General features: G+C 42.2%; 2 protein-coding genes across 4 annotated transcripts; one reads left to right on the top strand and one right to left on the bottom strand.

The window, feature by feature from the left end:
* Positions 1-1,045: 1,045 nt before the first annotated feature.
* On the bottom strand, positions 1,046-8,965 carry zgc:113436 (uncharacterized protein LOC503528 homolog). 2 transcript variants are annotated; one of them, XM_038281973.1, is made up of 8 exons: positions 8,418-8,965; positions 7,279-7,472; positions 7,093-7,204; positions 6,884-7,022; positions 6,748-6,802; positions 6,425-6,682; positions 6,127-6,345; positions 1,046-1,384 (listed from the first exon to the last, which is right to left on the bottom strand). In XM_038281973.1, exons 1-8 carry the CDS (start codon positions 8,584-8,586, stop codon positions 1,124-1,126), a joined length of 1,407 nt encoding a protein of 468 aa, XP_038137901.1. In that variant the 5' UTR covers positions 8,587-8,965; the 3' UTR covers positions 1,046-1,123. The 2 variants fall into 2 exon arrangements, with proteins under 2 accessions (XP_038137901.1, XP_038137903.1); XM_038281975.1 differs by having other exon boundaries at positions 7,279-7,482; positions 8,418-8,556.
* ogfod2 (2-oxoglutarate and iron-dependent oxygenase domain containing 2) lies at positions 8,837-21,125 on the top strand. Of its 2 annotated transcripts, none has more exons than XM_038281976.1 (8): positions 8,837-8,972; positions 9,595-9,736; positions 9,822-9,878; positions 10,752-10,862; positions 10,942-11,041; positions 15,926-16,050; positions 20,005-20,262; positions 20,334-20,637. In XM_038281976.1, the coding sequence occupies exons 2-8, from the start codon at positions 9,602-9,604 to the stop codon at positions 20,562-20,564; spliced, it is 1,017 nt and encodes a 338-aa protein (XP_038137904.1). In that variant the 5' UTR covers positions 8,837-8,972; positions 9,595-9,601; the 3' UTR covers positions 20,565-20,637. The 2 variants fall into 2 exon arrangements, with proteins under 2 accessions (XP_038137904.1, XP_038137905.1); XM_038281977.1 differs by lacking the exon at positions 8,837-8,972 and adding an exon at positions 20,663-21,125 and having other exon boundaries at positions 9,494-9,736; positions 20,334-20,580.
* Positions 21,126-21,700: the final 575 nt, after the last annotated feature.

Below are 21,700 nucleotides of genomic sequence, written 5' to 3'. Positions count from 1 at the left end.
ACACGGAGTGAAAAAATGCGTTCTCTGCGTCTCCTTGCTTCATTTCCATGTCTCCTTCTTGCGACAATAACCGCTGCCATGTGTGCGCAATTACGCATACAGACCATTTGCACCTTCTTTTGAAACGTGTTAAATATAGAGTCAGATACCGTTAGCAAAATTGCTTTCAGGTTTGATAAATCACTTTGCGAGTGCTAAATTAATATATTTACATGTTCTCCTCCCACAAGACGCACTTTTGCGTGTAAACGCCCCATATAGCATATTCATAGCAGAAAAAGTACTAAATGGATAACAGGCGCTATTTAGCACGTTTTAAAGACCAAATCCTTTTAGCACGGTGTTGATAGATCAGTTTGTACATTTTTTAGCGTGCGCAGTGAAATAGCTCACGTTTTTATACTAGCAAACCTTTGATAGATCCGGCCCTAAGTGTATAAGATATGACAATAAAAGTCGTCTAAGATACAGGAGCTTTTTCTTTCATTGTGTCATCTTGTTCTTCTCAGTTATCACCCAATTTATCTGAACTAAAGTTAATTTCAAATTGCCTCTTAGTTTACTTTTTTACATTCTACTTACTGTTTTAAAATTATATCCAAGTCCACAAGCATCCTCAGTCAATTTTTCACCTAAATATTCATATAAGTGTTCACATTATTTATTGGCAGCATCAAAAAAATATCAAAGATTTTCTTAATTTAACTGTAGATATGAAATAACACAACATAACACACAATTACTTCAATTATATTATTGGACAAGTCCATCAAATTATTTCATTTTAGTCTCAGAGGCTGCCTGTAGTGTCTTCAAACGTCCATCAGGTGTCAGTATTCATGACGCCTCATTAACTAAATCAGACTGATCTTGAGCTGCTTTAAATGAACAGAAGAGACAGGAGTGCAAATCTCAAGCGCTGCATCCCCTTTTCAACTTTATTTTTATAGAAATAAAAGCAATAGATGTTCCTCCCCTTCCTGCTGACGCTCTGCTTTGTGTTGGTCCATCACATTCAGTCTGAGTGGAGTTTATCAGATGAGAAGGTGTCTGTTTGCAGAAAGTGGAGGTGAATCTCTGAGCTTCAGCCTTAAATGACACTGTTCAGTCAGCATCATCATCATCAGTGGACGTCAGGCTGAGCCAGGCGGTACGCCAGCTCCGTCTTCACGCCCTCGGCGCCGTTCGGCTCGGTGGCCAGCACCGTCTCCACGGGAAAGGACAGATACAAGCTGTCTTTGACTTTTTTGGCGGAGGGTGAGTCCCCTGCAGCAAACAGGGGCTCTGTAACCTTCAGCGTAGCCGGGGAGGCGCTCTGCATCCTGCGCTTTGCCTTCTTCCTTTTCTTCTCCTGTTTGTAGGCCGCATTCATGTTTGCAATCACCTGGAAAAAATAAGGTTTTGTTTACGGAGATGTCTGATCTGATGCCACCTGGCGCTTTGCTTCAAACCGTCTTATCAGAAGCAAACACAGAGAAATTCCCACTCAGTTACACGTAATGATCCTTTAAACCTTTGTGAAGCATTAGACTCAGCTGGATGTGGCGAAGTCTAATCTTAATCAGTTTACAAAGATTGCAAAAATAGTGTTTCCCAGCAAAGCAGGAGGTAGAAAACCGGAGCAAACTTTAACTTTCTGTTGCTTAAATTAGATCCAATTAATGCTGCTTTTACTAGTCAGACAGATAAGATTGGGGTTAGTGCAAAGGAAAATCAAAATAATATCGCATTTGCGTTCTTGAAAATAATAAATAATCGGAATTTTGATTTTTGGTCACACAGGAGATCAAATACAGGTTACACATTTGGCAATGGGAAGGACCACACAAAAGAATCGGATTTCACACACACACACAAAAAAAGTTGATTCGGAATTGAATCAAGGCGTGCAGTGTGAACGTAGCCTCCGGGGTTCAGAGGAAAACCATTTGGTGAGACAAATGATGAGTCATGCAGCTGCTTTGAATCACAGCTGAGAACATTACTGAGGGCTGCATCTTCAGTCAAAAGGAAAAATACGTTCACATCTTGATCACATTAAAATAACCATTTGATTCTAGATATGCATCATTTTCCTTATTGATGAATCAGATTAATGATCAGATAACCAAAGATTGCTTAAAGAAGATTTAAACCAGATGAAACTAAACATTATCAGGATAGAGCAGACTGACAGACTAAAATGTTTTTAATCTTAAATGCCAAATGTTAACATATTTTTTTTACAATCTTGGTATAATTCCTGCTCCAATTAACGATTAATCGATTGATGAATAATTGATTCATCTGATGAAATGTTTCAGCCCTACAGGTGCTGGTCATAAAATTAGAATATCATGAAAAAGTAGATTGATTTCAGTAATTCCATTTAAAAAGTGAAACTTGTATATTATATTCATACATTACATACAAACTCATATATTTCAGATGTTTATTTTGTTTAATTTTGATGATTACAAATGACAACAAATGAAAATCTCAAATTCCTCATATCAGAAAATTACAATATTACTGAAGACCAATAAAAACAAAGGATTTATAGAAATGTTGGCCAACTGAAAAGTATGAACATGAAAAGTATGAGCATGTACAGCACTCAGTATTTAGTTGGGCCTCCTTTGGCCTGTATTACTGCAGCAATGCGGCGTGGCATGGAGTCGATCAGTCTGTGGCACTGCTCAGGTGTTATGATAGCCCAGGTTGCTCTAATAGTGGCTTTTAGCTCTTCTGAATTGTTGGGTCTGGTGTATTGCATCTTCTTCTTCACAATACCCCATAGATTTTCTATGGGGTTAAGGTCAGGAGAGTTTGCTGGCCAATTAAGAACAGGGATACCATGGTCCTTCAACCAGGTACTGGTAGCTTTGGCACTGTGTGCAGGTGCCAAGTCCTGTTGGAAAATGAAATCTGCATCTCCAAAAAGTTGGTCAGCTGCAGGAAGCATGAAGTGCTCTAAAACTTCCTGGTATGTGGCTGCGTTGACCCTGGACCTCAGAAAACACAATGGACCAACACCAGCAGATGACATGGCACCCCAAACCATCACTGACTGTGGAAACTTTACACTGGACTTCAAGCAACGTGGATGAAGTGCCTCTCTTCTTTTCCTCCAGACTCTGGGACCTTGATTTCCAAAGGAAATGCAAAATTTACTTTCATCAGAGAACATGACTTTGGACCACTCACCAGCAGTCCAGTCCTGTTTCTCTTTAGCCCAGGCAAGACGCTTCTGACGCTGTCTGTGGTTCAAGAGTGGCTTGACACAAGGAATGCGACAGCAGAAACCCATGTCTTTCATACGTCTGTGTGTGGTGGTTCTTGAAGCACTCACACCAGCTGCAGTCCACTCTTTGTGAATCTCCCCCACATTTTTGAATGGGTTTTGTTTCACAATCCTCTCCAGGGTGCGGTTATCTCTCTTGCTTGTACACTTTTTTCGACCACATCTTTTCCTTCCCTTCGCCTCTCTATTAATGTGCTTGGACACTGAGCTCTGTGAACAGCCAGCCTCTTTAGCGATGACCTTTTGTGTCTTGCCCTCCTTGTGCAAGGTGTCGATGGTCGTCTTTTGGACAACTGTCAAGTCAGCAGTCTTCCCCATGATTGTGTAGCCTATAGAACTAGACTGAAAGACCATTTAAAGGCTTTTGCAGGTGGTTTGAGTTAATTAGCTGATTAGAGTGTGGCACCAGGGGCCATCAATTTTGAACCTTTTCACAATATTCTAATTTTCTGATATGATGAATTTGAGATTTTCATTTGTTGTCATTTGTAATCATCAAAATGAAACAAAATAAACATCTGAAATATATGAGTTTGTATGTAATGTATGAATATAATATACAAGTTTCACTTTTTAAATGGAATTACTGAAATCAATCTACTTTTTCATGATATTCTAATTTTATGACCAGCACCTGTAATTGATTCACCAACCTGCTTTCTGCTGCACATGATTTCAGCATTTTCACGTTTATATTTAGTTCTTTATGTTTCTTCTCTGCTGAGGAAACCGTCTTCAAATGATGAAAGCTGCAGTCAGTCCACTGATCTTCACTGAAACACATTAGGCGCTAATAGTTTCTATCGCAGCTCTGATGATAAACAGGGAAATACTGGATCAGGCTGGTGGAGCAGAGAACGGTTCCTCTGCTGCCTCCTAGTGGCCAAAAGCAGGTTTTACACACACACCCGCCTTATCTTAAAAGAAGTTCTGTTAGCCTGAAATCCCACATCCTCCGTCACCGCTGCACCCCAGACCTCCTGCTCAAAGCAAAACCTACAGCTGTTCCTCCCGACTTCCTCTGAGCTGGAGCAGAGCATGCCATATATATTATTATTATTAAATTAATAGGAGCAAAACATGCAGATGAACGCTTATTTACATATGACATCATTTAAAGAATCCCCACTATCATCCAGCATATGTTCAGTTTCTGCCCAAATATATTTGGTTTGTTGTGTATTTTTGTTACAGGGATAACCAGGATCATCTCTTCATCTTTGCCTGAGATAAGAAGCTTCTTTTGAAGTTGTGAGATGCGCTCTTTGGAAGTTGTAACTGGATTTGATGAAACTTTTAAGCCTCTCGGTATAAAATATATATTTTGATGGAGATGAGAAATCTGCTTCCTTGTCTGTTGAAGTACTGATAGTTTGCATCCAATCTTTTTAAAGGTATACTATGCAACCGGTGTTGATTTTCCAGCGAGGCTCCCCCCAGAGGGCGAAAGTAAAAGTGCACTGTCGTAAATATGCTCAGCTGTTCTCCTGGTTTCTCCGTCAAGCCAGGCGCGGTTGTTTTGAGCTTAGCAGACAGGCGGACGCAACAATGACTAAGCATCTGACGCGCGTGACGCGCTGCTGCTCGAGATGGAAAAAATGAATTTTTGCTGCTCGACGCGCCGCGTCAACCAATCAGAGAAGCTGATCTGGGAGCTGGCAGGGAGAGAGACACAGCGCTGATGATCAGAGGCTATGATCACTCCTCTGAAACAGTTTATTGACGCCTAAATTAACTTAAAATGCAGAAATCTGCCGGCAGAATATGTTGGCTTTTATTATCCTGCTGGCTGCAGTTTGGATTATTTAGATGAAAAACACCTACCAGCTGCCGCGGTGAACCGCGAGGAGAGATTCCTACTGTCGGCGCACCGCTGGTATGTGGGGGTCTGAGCAGCTCCGACAGAAAAAATATTGGAAGGCAGGATGATGATCTGAATGAACTGACTGCACTGATTACGTTTTCAGGTGGATTTTCTCACTTAAACACATATTAAAACTACTTTATTCCCACTGATCACAGCAAATATAGCTGCAAGGCAGAGAAAGGATAGTGAAGCTCCGCCCAACGCGCGTCAGACACACTTTTGCACCGCGCAGCCAGAGCAGCAAAGCTGCTTCAGCTGCGCGTCAGAACTAACTGGTACAAGCAGCAAAAATGAAGCAGCAGACGAGATTTTGCTGCTTTTGCTGCGTCCGGTGTGAAAGCATAACTGCACAAAGATCGCCACTGTGCTAGCAACGAGCATGCTTTTAACTGGGGGGTGTAGCAGTTCTCGCCGTAAAGCAAGAGCGACTCTCGCGAGACTTCTGAGCCTGTGGGTGCGGGTCGGTGCTCCTGCAGTTGCAAGTGCGGTTTTTCCCCCACAGACCACCAGGGCGGCCGAGAAAACTTTTGTTCAACATGAAATGACTCATTTAATCATCCAAAACGTTATGGAACACATTAATTAACTGAAAAATGTTGCATAGTGTGCCTTTAAATAAACGCTGTTTGTTTTTTGGAATATATAAGAATTATGCTGTAATTTGTAGTAACCGATCTGTTGTTACTAACGAACTGGATCTTCTTAATGTTCCTTTTCCTGTTTGCTGCGATTACAATGGGGGATCTTGACCTGGCCGGACCGGAGCAGAGAAAAAAACAGCTCTGATTCGTATTTTGATGGCAAAAGACGGAGAAGACGTACGTGGACGGTGACGTGTGGAGGAGTAGCGGTGGATGAGGAACAGTTCTGATTGATTAACATGACAGACAAGTACTCCGCACGACGTACATGAGAGGAGCGCTAACGGAGAATGTGGAATCTGGCGGTCAGATATAGAGAGAAAGAATCCTCTTACCATCTGCTTAACGGCGTTCTGCTGCTCACGCATTATGTTCATGCATGTGGAGGCCTGCTCCCTGCAGCCGTCCTGCTCCCTGCAGCCGTCCTGCTCCCTGCAGCCGTCCTGCTCCCTGCAGCCGTCCTGCTCCCTGCAGCCGTCCTGCTCCCTGCAGCCGTCCTGCTCCCTGCAGCCGTCCGTCTCCGGCTCGTCGTATTGAGGCGGCGTCAGCCTGGTCTACATGAAAGCAAAGCATTAAAAATAAGCCTAAAACATAAAGATGTTTTTTACCAGCAGGTGGTTTCTGCAGGCTCACCTCGCCGGGTGGATTGGCCTTCCTGCTAAACATGAGCGAATATGGAGCGAACTTGGTCGTCGGGTTGCTGGAGGTCCGGAAGAGGAAGAGGACCGGGTCCAGGAAGTCGTCCCAGTCCGCCTGCTTCTCCGCCACCATCTGCTCCACAGCCTCCTTCAGCAGCGGGCCGCTGCAGTCGTGCAGCGGGTTGAGCTGAGGCTGATCCAGAGCAGAAACCCTCTGCACCAGCTTCCACTTCTCATGCAGCACCTTTGACACCTAGAGAAAGGATTTAGCTTCCTCACAGCGAACCTGTCTGACGTAGGAGGAGTTCACAATCTCACCTCTTCACAGAATTCAGGCTTCTGGGCGCAAACCACCGTTTTAGTGGCTCCAAACCTGATGCAACAGCAGACTAGAGGTTAAAAACACTGAACGTGGAATAAAAACCCCTAATAAACTAGAAAGAGTTGCTCTCACCTGTATATGCAGTTGGAGACACACCTGGCCACCGACAGGGGGTCCACTGTTTGCACGGGGAAAGCCTCTGGCCATTTGCTAAAGTAATCGATGAACAGAACCACGCTTCTGTTCCCTCGCCGGGTTTCTGTGAACGGTCCTGTTGGAGAGAAAAGGACACTCAGCTCTTGGTCCTGCAGGAAATAATCACCTGAAGCTTCCAAACCCACCGATGAAATCAATGCCAACGATATCCCAGGGTGCCTCCACTCTAGCGGGCCGGACAGTTCTGGCCAGGTTCTTGTTCCTCTCGGTTTGCCGACAGGTTTCACACACTTTGATCTAGAACAGCAGCGCCTCCGTTACTGGATGAGACCGTAGGGTTGAAGCAGCGGCGGGAAATGAGGCGGCCTTACCCACTCCACCACGTCCTTAATGATGCCGAGCCAGTAGAACCTGCTCTGGATCCGGTGGACGGTTTTCTTCTGGCCCAGATGACGGCCGACGTCACTCAGGTGGGAATCCAGGAAGATCTGCATCTTCCTCTTGGCCTCGATCACCACCTCCCGCTTCTCCTCCTTTTTGGGTCCGACGTAGAACAGCTTCCCCTCTGGGACGCACTCAGGAAGGAAGGAAGGAATGAGTGAGTGAATGAATGCATGAAGGAATGCATGAAGGAATTAATAAGTGAATGAATGCATGAAGTAAAGAATGCACGAAGTAAATGCATGGAGGAATGAATGAGTGAATGAATGTATGAAGGAATGAATAAGTGAATGAATGCATGAAGGAATTAATGCATAAAGGAAAGAATGCATGAAGGAATGAATGAGTGAATGAATGCATGAAGGAATTAATGCATAAAGGAAAGAATGCATGAAGGAATGAATGAGTGAATGAATGCATGAGGGAATGAATGCATGAAGGAATGGATGCATGAAGGAATGGATGCATGAAGGAATGATGGAGTGAATGAATGAATGCATGAAGGAAAGAATGCATGAAGGAATGAATGAGTGAATGAATAAGTGAAGGAATGAATAAGTGAATGAATGCATGAGGGAATTAATGCATAAAGGAAAGAATGCATGAAGGAATGAATGAGTGAATGAATGCATGAGGGAATGAATGCATGAAGGAATGAATGCATAAAGGAAAGAATGCATGAAGGAATGAATGAGTGAATGAATGCATGAGGGAATGAATGCATGAAGGAATGGATGCATGAAGGAATGGATGCATGAAGGAATGGATGCATGAAGGAATGATGGAGTGAATGAATGAATGCATGAAGGAAAGAATGCATGAAGGAATGAATGAGTGAATGAATAAGTGAAGGAATGAATAAGTGAATGAATGCATGAAAAAATGAATAAGTGAAGGAAAGAATGCATGAAGATATGAGTGAATGAATGCACGAAGAATGAATGAGTGAATGAATGCATGAAGAATGAATGAGTGAATGAATGCTAACTCCCAGTTGAAACTTTATGAGCCAAAGTTAGACTGACAGTCACCGCGTAGGAAGTGGGCGGAGTTTAGCAGCTGCTCTTACCTTCAAAGATGAATTTCTTGGCGTATCTTTTAAAATTCTTCTTCTGTAGAGGATTCATGGTCAGAGGGAGGCTGCCTTTGGCCACGAACGTGTAAATGTCAGAGAGTTTGTTGGAGCTGGACTCCACCATCTCCTCCTCAGCCACCTGTAAACTGTCCACGCTCAGCATGTCCCACGCAGAAGGTACACCCGGAGGGGCAGAAAGGAGCCCCACCGTCTCCCTGCAGGGAAACACCGAACAATCCCAGCAGCTGGAGGATTACAGCCTGGGATTACAATCCCACAGAGGAGCCAGCGGACGTCTGGGTGCGTTCCTTTACACTCTGACGGAGGACGAACAGAGTAAAAGTAACGAGGAGGCGTGGGAGGAGTTATCCATTTAAATGAATTTTTAAGGTGAGCGATCTGGGTTTATTGTAGAATTCAAATCCAACAATATAAATGAACCGGAAGTTGCCTCCTGGTTTCTACACGGACTGGATCATCTGAGGATTCACAGCTCAACTCTACAAACCCCGCCTTCCCCTTCACATATGCTTTGCCGGATTAAGAATGGTGCGCACCCAATATTTTCCACCTTCTTCTTCATGGGCCGGATCGCCTTCCGTTTTTGTTTTTGTGTTATCGCCCCCTCTGGAGGAAAATATAACATCAACTGATGCCCCCCAGACCATACATAGAGTAATAGTGCTATTAGGGCCATTCAAGGACCAAAAGAAAATATAGAATTTCAATTTTTGAATTTAAAGTGGCAAATTTACGAGATTATAATATATAATAAATTTTTACTGCCATTTTACCGTCTCTAAAGCCCCCCCTCCCCATTAATGATGCATTGCATGTGCTCCATGTAGCATACTTTAATCTGTATTATAATCTCGCACTGTTCCACACATGTAAATGTTTAAAACTTGCAAATTTGCTACTTTTTTCTCCTAAATGTTTGTGTTTTTTCCTTACTAATTTGCTGCTTTTTCTCTAATGTTTTTATGTTTTAATTGAATAAATGTGTTTGTTTATGCTCATAATAATTCCACTTTAAACTCAAACATTTTAGATGCATTTTTTTCCCCCGTCTCTGATTGCCGGGCTTTTAATTTGCAAGAGGACAGACCGGAAGTGCTAACCGGAAGTTGGCTCAATGTCAGCTGTTTTCAATTTCGGTTGTTTTCCTCAGAGAGAAAATGTCAAACGAGGCTGACAGAAAGTCAAAGTTTTATTCGTGCAGCTGCTTCCTAACCGATAACTTCTTCCTGGAAGACTTCCGGCTTCATGTCCGCTTTGTGTCCGAGCAGCAGTTCAGACTGGACTACCAGCCGGTGAGTCCCTGGGGCCCCAGCTCTGGCTCCTACCGGGGGGGCTCTGATGGTGGTTTAATCTGGATTATTCTGTCTCCGCTTCCAGCTGCTGAAGAGGCTGGGCTGCATCACGGAGCAGCAGTTTGGAGATGTTCTGACAAAGGTAAAGAAAATCCTCTCAGACTGAACGGAAGTGACGTCACTGAGTTAATAGAATGTAAATAAACATGTTAAATATTGTTTATTATATTTCTTTATGAACTGAGAACTATTTTTCCTCAAATATGAATGAGTAAAGGAATGAAGAAGTAATTAAATGCATGATGGAATCTATATATATATATATATATATATATATATATATATATATATATATATATATATATATTAAGGTGTTGGTTTAATAACTCATTACTGGAAAAGCAGGTCCAGTAAATCCAGACCAGGTAAAACCAGTTTATTCTAATTTCCCAGGAGGCAACAAGCTGCAAATGTACGAGAATAAAAAGGCTAATTTACAAAAAACAAACAAACATTTAAATTTACGAGAGTAAAAAGATGCAAATTTATAATATCATAAATTTTTACTTTAAAAACTTCCATGAGGAGGCCATTGTACCGTCTATAACCCCCCCATTAATGATGCATTGCATGTGCTTTATGTAGCATACTTTAATCTGTATTATAATCTCACTCTGTTCACAATTAGTTGAGTTTTCTCTCATATTTGTATATTTTCATTTATAAATTAGTATATTTATTCTGGTAATTATTCCACTTTTAACTCAAAATTTTCAGTTGCATTTTTTCAATCTCTGATTGGGGGGCTTTTAATTTGGAAGTGCTGACAGGAAGTTCATCTGTATAATCTATGATCTGGTTGAACTGTAACGTGCCCTGAGATGACCTGCGTTGTGAATCAGCGCTATAGAAATAAACTGAATTGAAGTTAGAATCCTGGATTTTCAGCTGACGGCTGCGGAGGGAGTTTCTGTTTCGGTTCTTTTCCTCAGATCTGAAATTATTCCAACTTCAGATTTCCCAGGAGGTGGACAGACGGAGGCGTCTATGTGAGGCGTCAGCTGAAAGATCAGCCGCCATAAAAAGCACGTACCAGCCTCTCCATCCACACGTCTACCATCTGCAGGTACCAAACGGCTCACTTCATCACCTGCTTCTGCTTGTGCTTTGCTGAGACTCCTCACCTGAGGTCCGCTCCCCCTCAGGAGTCCTACCTGAATGCGGAGTTTAAGCAGATCGTGGAGTTCTGCAGAAGCGGCGCCGCCTGTGAAGCAGGTCTGCTGGGTTTGCTGGAGGAAGCAGGAGGTGAGATGAGAGAGTTTCCTCTTCTTCAAGAAGCATCAGCAGACGAAACGGATCAAACTTTCCCACCAGTTCCCACCTTCTCTGGTCTGAAGCAGAGATCAGTAAAGGCATCTAGCTGGTTGTCATGACAACACCAAGGATGTTAACCTTTTATAGGGCACTCCGTGAAATACTTTGAAAATTAAAATTTCAAGCCAATAGTGTACCTGGAATCCAGGACAAGACCTTATTACCTTTGGAACTTTCAAAAAATATGGATATTTTAATGGTGAAAATTAATGTTAAAGTAATAACAAGAAACACCAACTTTCCCGAATATAATAAGAAAAATAACAAAAGTGCTTCTGGAAGAAATTCCCGAAAAACTCTGAGAGTGAGTTTTTTTGGTCCAACATAACCTAGAGCAGAGGTCTTCAACAGGGGGTCCGCGACCCCTAGGGGGTCCGCAGAGGTACTGCATGGGGGTCGCCAAGTTTTGGTTAATTAGACTTATATTCCCTCCTGCAATATTTTCCACTAATTGAAATATCTTTAATTCCACATTAACATGAATTCAACAGACTGTAGTAAACAGATCTTTCAGTCATCAATGCAGATCTGCATTTCTGAGTAAAATAAGTCAAATATCTGACAAAAGAGTGGAAATTAGAAGATTATATAAAAAATGTTTTGTTATTGTTGTTCCAATAAGTTTAATAGTAAGAACAGAAACATAGACTCTGGATTTTTTTAGTTCTTCAAAAAGTCAGAGAAAGAATATCAAGATTTGACACATAAAATATCTAAAAACATGACTTATATTTTTAGATAGTCTTCAACATAAATGACAAATGAACCAGAGAAAAGAGGTCAAACAGGTATAGGATAGCTGTAACCTAAACCTTTTTTTTTTATATTCCCCCTGCAATTTTCCCCACTAATTGAAATGTCTTCAAATCCACATTAACATGAATTCAACACACAGTAGTAAACAGATAAATGGAGGCAGAAGATGTCTTTCAGTCGTCAATGCACACATTCAGCGACACACAGGAGCTCTTTCAAGCTGGACACCGTTTTATTCACAACACCTGTCCCATCAACCAGGAATCAGAAATACTTTAATAATCCCAGGGAGAATTTAGTTCCATTACATTACTCCATCTGTAATAGAGTGACTATAGAACCAGTTTAATATAACACAATTTCATACAATATATAAAATTAGGGGGTCCCCGCTCCATCTCGCCATCAGTTTGGGGGTCCTTAGCCTGGAAAACGTTGAAGACCCCTGACCTAGAGGCATTAATGCTGATAATGGAACTTACATTTTTTAGTTTATAAACCTAAATATCATTGTTAACTAGGCTTATTAACTTTTTTTCTTGACTTAACTTTTTTCCAACTTAATTAACAGTAGGTAATATATCATTCAAAGGCTCATCTAATTGGTCAAATGCCAAAATAAGATGTAATGGCTGGATGTAGATCTTGTGCTTCTAGACCTCACTGAGAGACGGGGGCGGGGTTCCATTTATAAGGGGGATGCAAGAGAACCAAAATGCTAACTTGCCCTTTAAAGGGTTAATACTGAATGAAAAAGACCCAACAAGGTGATCAACATTAATTTTACTAAAAAAAGAAAAGTCTGTTTTCACTAAGGGATGCAGTAATGTAGAGAGTTACTTACTTTCAGGAGATCTCAGGAAGGCAGGAACCAGTCGAGCAAAGCTGAGCTTTTAGGTTTCTACAGGGAAACTTCTAGTTGAGGGAACGTCAGCATTAAGGTAAAGGTTGTTAACGCTAGTGCGTTAACTCCGGCGCGCTTTCGGCGTCAGATTTACATGCAAAGTCGGCGCTGGAAGGTCCAACGGCGCGTCCGAGCGTTCGACATTGGAGTTCAGTAAACTGACTTTTTGCAGCGGGACCCCGCAGCTTCAGCCAATCAGAGAATCTAATCCAGGAGGTTTTTGGGGGAGACAGACTCTACCTGCAGGCTGTCATCCTTCTGCAGACATTCAGAATAAATAAATATCAAGGAGTTAAACTCCAGAGGTTAAAAAAAGCCGGTAGAATGGATTGTTATGTAGAAGGAACAGAGCAGCTCTGATCATTATTGCTGCACTAAAATAAATTTATGAACTTCGGAGAAGCAGTTTATAAAAACCCAAATTAACTAGAAATGGTAAAACCTGCTGATGAAAAATGTGCAATTGGTACTTTCAGTTTTTAACATACTATTTTCACGACTATAAGGCGCACTTAAACGTCTTTTTTCCCCCTCAAAATGTGCAGTGCGCCCTATGTGTGTTGTAACTGCGACTTTTGAGACCACCTCATTGAGGAGATGATGAAAGAGTGGCTGAATGTAAGGAGACCAGGTGTTTTTTTTTTTCCACTCATCACCATCGCTGTTAATATGTGACTCCATGCGTGCCCATCTCACAGCTGATGTGAAAAACATGGGGAAACAAATTAACCCTGTGCTCGCTGTTCAACCGCTCGACATCGGTGTGAACCGGACCCAGCAGGTGCAGCAGAAGCAGCGAGTTTACATGCAAAGTCAATGGTTGACGCGCGTATAGGCGCAGCAAAAGGTCCCGCAGCGCGTTTTGAGCAGCAGGCGCAGCGCGTCGGGAAGCGTTTAAGCATCCGCCAACGCGCTGCTGCTGCTCGAGATGGAAAAATTGAAGTTTTGCTGCTGGACGCGCCGCATCAACCAATCAGAGAAGCTGATCTGGGAGCTGACAGCGAGACAGACAGCGCTCTGATGACATATGATATTAACGCAAATGAAAAAGGCTGGATGGATGAGAAGATGATGAAATCGTGGCTGAGGCAGGTGTATGTGAGGAGAACAGGTGTTTTTTTCCACGCATCACCATCGCTGCGTGCCCATCTCACAGCCGATGTGAAAAAAAAAAGGTGAATCAAATGGACGCTGTGCTCGCCGTTATCCCGGGGGTCTGACAAAGGAGCTTCAACCGCTCGACATCAGTGTGAAGCGGCCGTTCAAAGTAAGGCTGCGAGCGGCGTGGGAGCGATGGATGACAGACGGAGACCACAGTTTCAGGATAAGTGGAAGGCAGCGCCGGGCAAGTTACGCCACAGTTTGCGGATGGATTGTAGATGGACTAACGTGTCTGCTGGCTCTGTTGTTCAAGCTTTTGCAAAAGCCGGCATCATTTCTGAGGAGCTGCGCTGCACGGAAAGTGACTCTGACAGCGAAGAAGGGGAAATTGGCATGTTTGATTTAGCATTTAGACATTTTTGATTATAATCTGTTAATTTAAATAGAATTTATCACTGAAATAAAATTAGGTGTTAATGCATCCATGTTATACAATGAATTTTAAATAAAAAAAAAATATAAAAAAATAGAGAGTTTTTCCATTTTAAAATCTAAAGTGTTTTTGAAGTAGAGAACAACAATCGTTCAGTTTGGTTTATAGATAATTTCCTGATTCCCATATTTTCTCAAACCCCTGAACTGATGGTTTGTTATTTTCTTTCTTTTTTCTGTCTTAATGTTGGCAGTGGGCTTTAGGCTGCCCTGCAAGGCTTTAAACCTGGGTTTAACCGGAGACTAAGCCATTCTCAAGCACATATCAAGGAGCTCATTTTGAGCCTGGATCCAGATTTATTGTTGATTCTGTTCATGGTGGAGAATCCTGCTTCACAGCAGCAGGTTGAGCCAAACATCCTCTAAATGTGCAGGGTCATCTTTGAGCACGCCATTTCACTTTTCTTTCACCAGTTCACCGCAGTTCTTCCAGCAGTCCACACTTTCTCTGCTCTCTTTTTCTCATGGTCTTCTCCTTCTTTCCCATCGCCCGGCTTGCCACAGGTTTGCCTGCTGTGTCTAAAAGTAGCAGCAGCAGCAACCCAGACTGACAGCTCATTGGCTCATTTGGATCACGTGCAGCCTGGAGCCGGACGCTCCCCAGGGCTTTACCGTATTAACAGCAGAAGAGGCGCAAGTGAAATTAGACACTGTAGTTGGACAAGATTCTGTAATTTATAGATGTTTTAAATCAGGTTGGGTCCGGATCCAGACCGTGGTCCGCTAATCTGTGGCTTTATCTCTTTAGTTTTGCATGAAAAATAGACTAAACTACCTCAGTGGGCGTGTATCCCTTTAGTCATGTACAAAAAACGATTAAATTACTTACTTTTTGGTGTTTTTTGAAGGATGTGGTGAACATTACTACAGGCATCAAGGTAGTTTAAAGTCTTATTTTTCATACAAAACCAAAGGGATAAACGCAAATCTGACATCTTCCGCATGCGTATTGACCATAGGTATGTTGGTCTGACGGGGTATGCTCATCTGACAGACCACCAGCGGTATGCTGGAGGTCTGGCTCTCTGAACCAGAACTGATCCTGATAAACAGAGGATGTTTTAAGGTGGACTTTCTCACTTCAAAACGAGTTTAAACTATTTTTCCAGCTCATAAAGTAAATGAAGCCGAGCTGCTCTCTAGCTTGAACAGAGCAGATAAACAACCAGAGCATCAAGCAGCAAAGCATCTTCACCACACTTTGGTCCAGCATCCAAATTTCTGTGTTTTTGACGCTTCAAACGTCTTCGGTGTGAACGCAGCATAACTTTGCTAAATGCTAAAATTAGAGGCTGAAGCTGGTTAACAAGTAAACCTCATAATCAGCCTGACCTTCTTTAGAAAACCTGCTTGTTTATTAACCAATCAAGGCTCTAGGCTGGAGGAGCAGAAACAATTTCAGTGCATCAGACTATCAGATTATTTACGGTTCTTAGAAAGAAACCAGAATCAATGAAACAGGGATCTAAAATCCGCCTCAAAGTGGTGAAAACTGCTTGTTCTTGTGTTCTAATCATCCTTAATTCAGAGCCGTTTACATCAATGTTTTTTGTCATTTGAAGCTCCCAGAGTCTATCGGCTCCCGGTGTTTGAGAGGAAGTTCTGCCAGGAGCTGGTGGAGGAGCTGGAGCACTTTGAGCTGTCGTCGGCCCCTAAAGGAAGACCCAACACCATGAACAACTATGGGGTAATAAGACCTCCATTCTGTTCTCTGAAACGCCACAGAAAGCTGCGTCTGAAGCGCCGGGCACAGCTTGACGATTTAGACCAGCGTACGCCTGACGTACGTTGGATAAGTTATGGATACGCTGAAACACGCGGCACGCATCGACATACAGCGAGTACGTCGTATGTCGACATACGGCCATCAGTTCCAGGTCAGCTATCTGATGGTTGACATCCATTCAGTGTCAGTTCCTCATCAGCCGTGGCGTCTATATTAGGGTTATGCGGGTCCTTAAAAAGCCTTAAAAGTCATTGAATTCTTCAAATTAAAACTAAGGCCTTAATTGGTATTAAAATGTCTTAAATCAGTCTTTTGTAAGTCTTAATTTTTAAAACATCATAAATAGGATTATTTTTATTATAATTTATTTTTGTAATCTAAATAAAACGTTAAAATTGACTTTTTTTTTTTTATAAAAAAAAAATAACGGCTCGCCATTGTTGGTTCCGTCCCGATAGCGGAACCAATAAAAGTGTTGTTGCGGCCGGGACATTTGGGAGGGCCCGTGGCAGCAGTACCGCCCCTCCCCAGCTACAGTAGCTCGTTGAGGCAGGTTTGTGAGCTGTGAGGACGCCTGGATGGTCGTCTGGTGCATGGCGCTTGTTTTGAAGCCGCTTGTGGAGAAATGTCCTGGGCCGTGAGTAGTGAGGAAACAGGAAGCGATTCTTGTGGGATGGAAAAGGGAAATAGTGACAATGAAGAAGGTTGAAAGATAGCAATGTCAAAAAAGAGAAAAAGCGGAAAAAACAGAGATCAGTTAAAGGGGAATCCAGTTCAGAACAATCCAGTGATGATCAATCCATACATTCCACAGCACAACAAAATGAATTCAAAGTCATATTCAAAGTTGTTAATCAGGCAGACTCTTTTACAAATTGGAATCCGGTTCACTTAACAAAAACCATCAATAAACTTGTTGGAGAAGTCAGAGGTGCCAGAATTCTGTAGAGTGGAGACCTGCTAATAAACTGCAGAGACAGCACCCAGCAAGGCAAAGCAATACGGATCAAGGAGTCATTGGAGGAGTTCCTCTCAGAGTTTCTGACAAAGAAATTCTACAAAACATAAGCGGTGCAAAAGTAAAAGAAGTAAAACGATTAAAAACAACAAGAAACGGAGAAAGATCTGACAGTTTATCAGTGCTAATTAAATTCGAGGAAGAGCAATTACCAAGCAAAGTATTCATTGGTTACATCAGTTATAATGTCAAAATCTACAATCCTCCACCTTTGAAATGCTTTAAATGCTAAAAATTCGGACACATAGCAGCAGTTTGTAAAGGGAAACAGAGGTGTGGAAGGTGTGCAGGAGAACACGAATATGGTAAATGTAGAAAAGAAGCTCAAATAAAATGCTGTAACTGTGGTGGAGAACATACTGCTGCTTATCGCGGCTGTGAAGCAAGCAAAAGGTCTGAGGAAATAAAAAAAAAATAAAATTTGAGCTCGGAATAACCTACGCTGAAGCTGCAAAAAGGATCCCATCTCAGTCAGAAAAACCCAAACCTACAGTTCAACACACGGCAAATTTCAGACCTCTAGAGAAATCTCCAAAAATTGAAGAAGACTCACTAATTGTTAAAAAGACAAATTTTGTTCTTTTCATGGTGGAAGTGATTAATTGTACTGCACAGACAACAAAAAACCCCGAAAAAATCAAAATAATAGGGAAGGCTGCAGAAAAATATCTGGACGTGAAAGATTTGAACTGGGAGATGGTTGGAAGTATGATGGGAGGACCGATGGGACCATCAGAAACTGGCAGAGTCACGATGACTTAAAGTAAATTAAAATTATACGATGATTTAGTATAATGTGGGTTTAAGTTACACAGGTTTTTTTTTTTTTTTTGGGGTGAATCATTTCCTGTTTCCTTGCTTTACTCCATATCAGTTGGTGGCGGTAATGCACATTTCACAAGTTTACCAACCGCCATAAAACCTCACAAGAAGAAGAAGAAGACATTTGGGAGATGCACCATTAACTTTTTATCTGGAAAATATGAGCAAGTGTAAATGTAACCAAAATTGTCTCCAGCCAAGAGTTTCCTCCATGGCTAAAACCAGGGAACATACATGAGGCTCAGTGGATTTAATGCAAGAAGTCATTCAAGCTCAGAACGATGGGAATTAAAGGAATAGTACACCCAAAACATGATTAGCCTTCATTTTCTACTCACCCCCATGCTGAACAACACTCTGGAGTACTTTTTTGATATCTCAAATGCATCTGGAGATCTGGGAGGCTTCTTGCTGTCTGCTGACATTCAAATAATGGAGGTCTATGGTGCCCGAGGCAGAAAGGTCCATAAAAGTCCACAAAAAACGTGTCAATATTCCTCCATACTGCTCGTCCAATGTATTCCAAGTGTCCTGAGTGGGTAGCGTCCATAATTTACTCGAAACGAAGTCATTCAGAATGTTTTTAGAGCATAAACAGTGGTGTATAGGATTTCCTAATAGCGCCCCCCATGCGCGCTCACGACGCTACGGAAACCGCGGCAGACCAAACCAGATGAAAGTGCGCATTCAGCTCGGCAAAGAACTCATGCTCTTCCTCAACACTGAAGTCCTCAGACATTTTTCTTTCGTTGTTTCTTTCTTTGCACAGGTAAACAGCACATTTCTTCTTCTACGCTTGCATTATCGGCAGAGCAGACGCTGAATGCGCTCTTCCTTCCGGTTTGGTCTGCCGGCTTCCGTAGAATCGTGAGCGCGCATGGGGGCGCTATTAGGAAATCCTATACACTACTGTTTAGGCTCTAAAACGTTCTAAATGACTTCGTTTCGAGTAAATTCTGGATGCTACCCACTCAGGACACTTGGATTACATTGGACGAGCAGTATGGAGGAATATTGACACGTTTTTGTGGACTTTTGTGGACCTTTCTGTCTCGGGCGCCATAGACCTCCATTATTTGAATGTCAGCAGACAGCAAGAAGCCTCCCAGATCTCCAGATGCATTTGAGATATCAAAAAAGTACTCCAGAGTTTTGTTCAGCATGGGGGTGAGTAGAAAATGAAGGCTAATCATGTTTTGGGTGTACTATTCCTTTAAGGCAGTGGAGTCGCACATGCGAAGCACGAAACACAAAGCATCAAAATGGAGTTACAGAGAAACAGCCGGTATTTCTCAGTTTAGTTCCACCCTTGTCTCTGCAACGCCTCCACTTATCACCAAATCAAACATACTAAGAAAACCATAGAAAGAAAAATAGCTGCAAAAAATACTTAGCACTGGTTATGTTGGGGCTTTAAAACTGATTTGTTTTGTTCCCTGCTAAAACAAAGTTTGTGAATTCAGTTAAATAATTGTTCAAATATATCTGTCATTTGTGTGTTTTTAGCTTTCTTCCTGTATGGGAGGCTTTTCAAAATTTGAAACATTAGTGCAGTGGTTTATGTTAAAATAAACCTTTGGGTTAAGTTGTTGCAAGCAGGTTTTTCTTGTGTTTCTTGTAAATTTGGTCTTAAATTTTTATTTCAAGTGGCATTAAAAAGTTTTAAAAAGCCTTGAATTTAACTCGCCTTATGCTGCAGGAACCCTGTATATTATCCTAACCCTCTGAGTAATTTCTGCGTACGTCAGGCAGACGCTGGATGAATGGGCAAGGTGTGACGGAGCCCTGAGGAAGCATCATTAGCGCTGCTCCATGCAGGATTCTGGGCTGTTATAATGTTAATGTTTTATTCAATGATGTCATATTTATTTGATGCTTAGCCGTGGCGTCTGGATTATTTGCCTTTTTTCTGCGTTCAAACTTGCTATAAATGTCCAAGAAAGACAAAATCATATAAGTGCAGACTGGAGGACATGTTCATACTTTTTAAAATGAATGAAAGGTATGGAAAGCTTCTCCGTTTAGAAGAAAATCCGGCGTTATTCGGACCATTCAGATTTCCCTCGTCTCCATAGATCCTTCTGAACGAGTTGGGCTTCGATGACGGCTTCATCACTCCGCTCCGGGAGCTCTACCTGCAGCCGCTCGCCTCCCTGCTCTACCCGGACTGCGGGGGGCGCTGTCTGGACAGCCACAAGGCTTTTGTCGTCAAGTATGCCTTGAAGGAAGACCTGGATTTGAGCTATCACTATGACAACGCAGAGGTGACTCTGAACGTGTCTCTGGGCAAAGAGTTCAGCGACGGAAATCTTTTCTTTGGAGACATGCGGCAGGTGAGGCTGCAGCTTTAAATCCACGTTTCTCTGAGATTTTTCTGAACCTCGCTGGTCCTGTTGCTCTGCAGGTTCCTCTGAGTGAGACTGAGTGCACAGAGGTGGAGCACAGGGTCACAGAGGGACTCCTGCACCGGGGCCAACACATGCACGGGGCCCTGCCCATCTCCCGTGGCCAGCGGTGGAACCTCATCGTCTGGATGAGGGCGTCGCAGGAACGCAACAAACTGTGCCCCATGTGCAACCGCATGCCCTTGCTGGTGGAGGGGGGCGGCTTCGCCGAGGGCTTCACCAAGGCTTAGAGGACGGCTTCTGTGTTTTCATGACCTTTCTATGAACACGGATCATTTCTGTCCTTAAAGAGAGAAGCTGGACGCCTGGATGTGGCGGCATCTCATCCGTTCTTTAATGCTTCCTTTATCAGTTTCCCTGTTTTCTTTCTTCTCACCAATCTATCTCAAATGGTCAGATCCTCCATTAGAGCTCCTCTGTCTGGTCGGTGGTTCCACTGGGAGAATCATTGATCAGTCAAAACACGTCAGCAGAACTGCTTCATCATCCGCTGATCTCTATTTATTCACTGGATTGCTGATTGCCCGAAAAAAGTGAAGCCACCGTCCGCCATGTTGGACACAGTACTGGAGGAGAAAATGATCCAGAAGCAATCAACTGACTTCAGACGCTTTTCTGATGGAGTTGCAATCAGAAAAACAGATTTTAATTGTGCTGTCCACCAGGGGTCAGTGTTGGAACCGATTCCTTTTATTCTTTACATAAAAGACAATCTTAGAGTTTTTTACTTTGTTTGCTTTGCAGATGATGCAGATAATTTTGTAAAGGTGGGAGTGGATCAATAAACTGAAGAACAAAAACATGTCTCCTTAATCTGATGAAAACTAAAACCGATGATGAAAATATTTATCAGAAAGAAAAATTAGAAATATGGATCCATTAAATGAAATACAGTTTTTAGGGAATTAATAACTCACATTAAATATGTTCAAACTAAACTATTAAGAGGAAATCTATGGGGTGCCGTTTGTAAGTTCAGCAGTAAAAATTAGAAATTAGGATCATTTATGGTTATTTAACGGGTTGAGAGGGAAAAATACGTTTTTTTTACCGTATGTCATTCAATTGTTTATAAAAATCCAAGTTCCAAACTAAATATTTAGATTGTCAGTTAAAAGATTTGACAGCAAGCTTTATATTTTCCAAACTAAATGCTTAGTTGGTTAACCCTTTATAAGGCAAGTTACCGTGTTTGATCACTTGCATACCCCTTAGAAATGGAGCCCCCCCCCCACTTTTGTTATTTTTCTTAATATATTCGGGCAAGTTGGCATTTCTTGTTACATTGACATTCATTTTCGCCATCAAAATATCCATATTTTTTTAATGTTACAAAGGTAGTAAGGTCTAAAAAGGTAATGATCTA

This window comes from Cyprinodon tularosa, unplaced genomic scaffold (genome assembly GCF_016077235.1).
Source record: "Cyprinodon tularosa strain WSP-4 unplaced genomic scaffold, ASM1607723v1 ctg178, whole genome shotgun sequence".
Taxonomy (NCBI): domain Eukaryota; kingdom Metazoa; phylum Chordata; class Actinopteri; order Cyprinodontiformes; family Cyprinodontidae; genus Cyprinodon; species Cyprinodon tularosa.
Note: the sequence above shows the minus strand (reverse complement) of the source record. Positions and strands in the feature narration are given on the sequence as shown.

What these genes read in the sequence shown, in the direction of transcription:
- zgc:113436 (XM_038281973.1), bottom strand. Translation starts at nt 8,586, where the DNA reads ATGCTGAGCGTGGACAGTTTACAGGTGGCTGAGGAGGAGATGGTGGAG. An exon ending in TTAAGGACGTGGTGGAGTGG is followed by an intron (nt 7,205 to 7,278) that starts GTAAGGCCGCCT and finishes CTGCTGTTCTAG; the next exon opens with ATCAAAGTGTGTGAAACCTG. An exon ending in GTCTCCAACTGCATATACAG is followed by an intron (nt 6,803 to 6,883) that starts GTGAGAGCAACT and finishes CTGTTGCATCAG; the next exon opens with GTTTGGAGCCACTAAAACGG.
- ogfod2 (XM_038281977.1), top strand. Translation starts at nt 9,602, where the DNA reads ATGTCAAACGAGGCTGACAGAAAGTCAAAGTTTTATTCGTGCAGCTGC. An exon ending in ACACCATGAACAACTATGGG is followed by an intron (nt 16,051 to 20,004) that starts GTAATAAGACCT and finishes TCGTCTCCATAG; the next exon opens with ATCCTTCTGAACGAGTTGGG. An exon ending in TCTTTGGAGACATGCGGCAG is followed by an intron (nt 20,263 to 20,333) that starts GTGAGGCTGCAG and finishes GTTGCTCTGCAG; the next exon opens with GTTCCTCTGAGTGAGACTGA.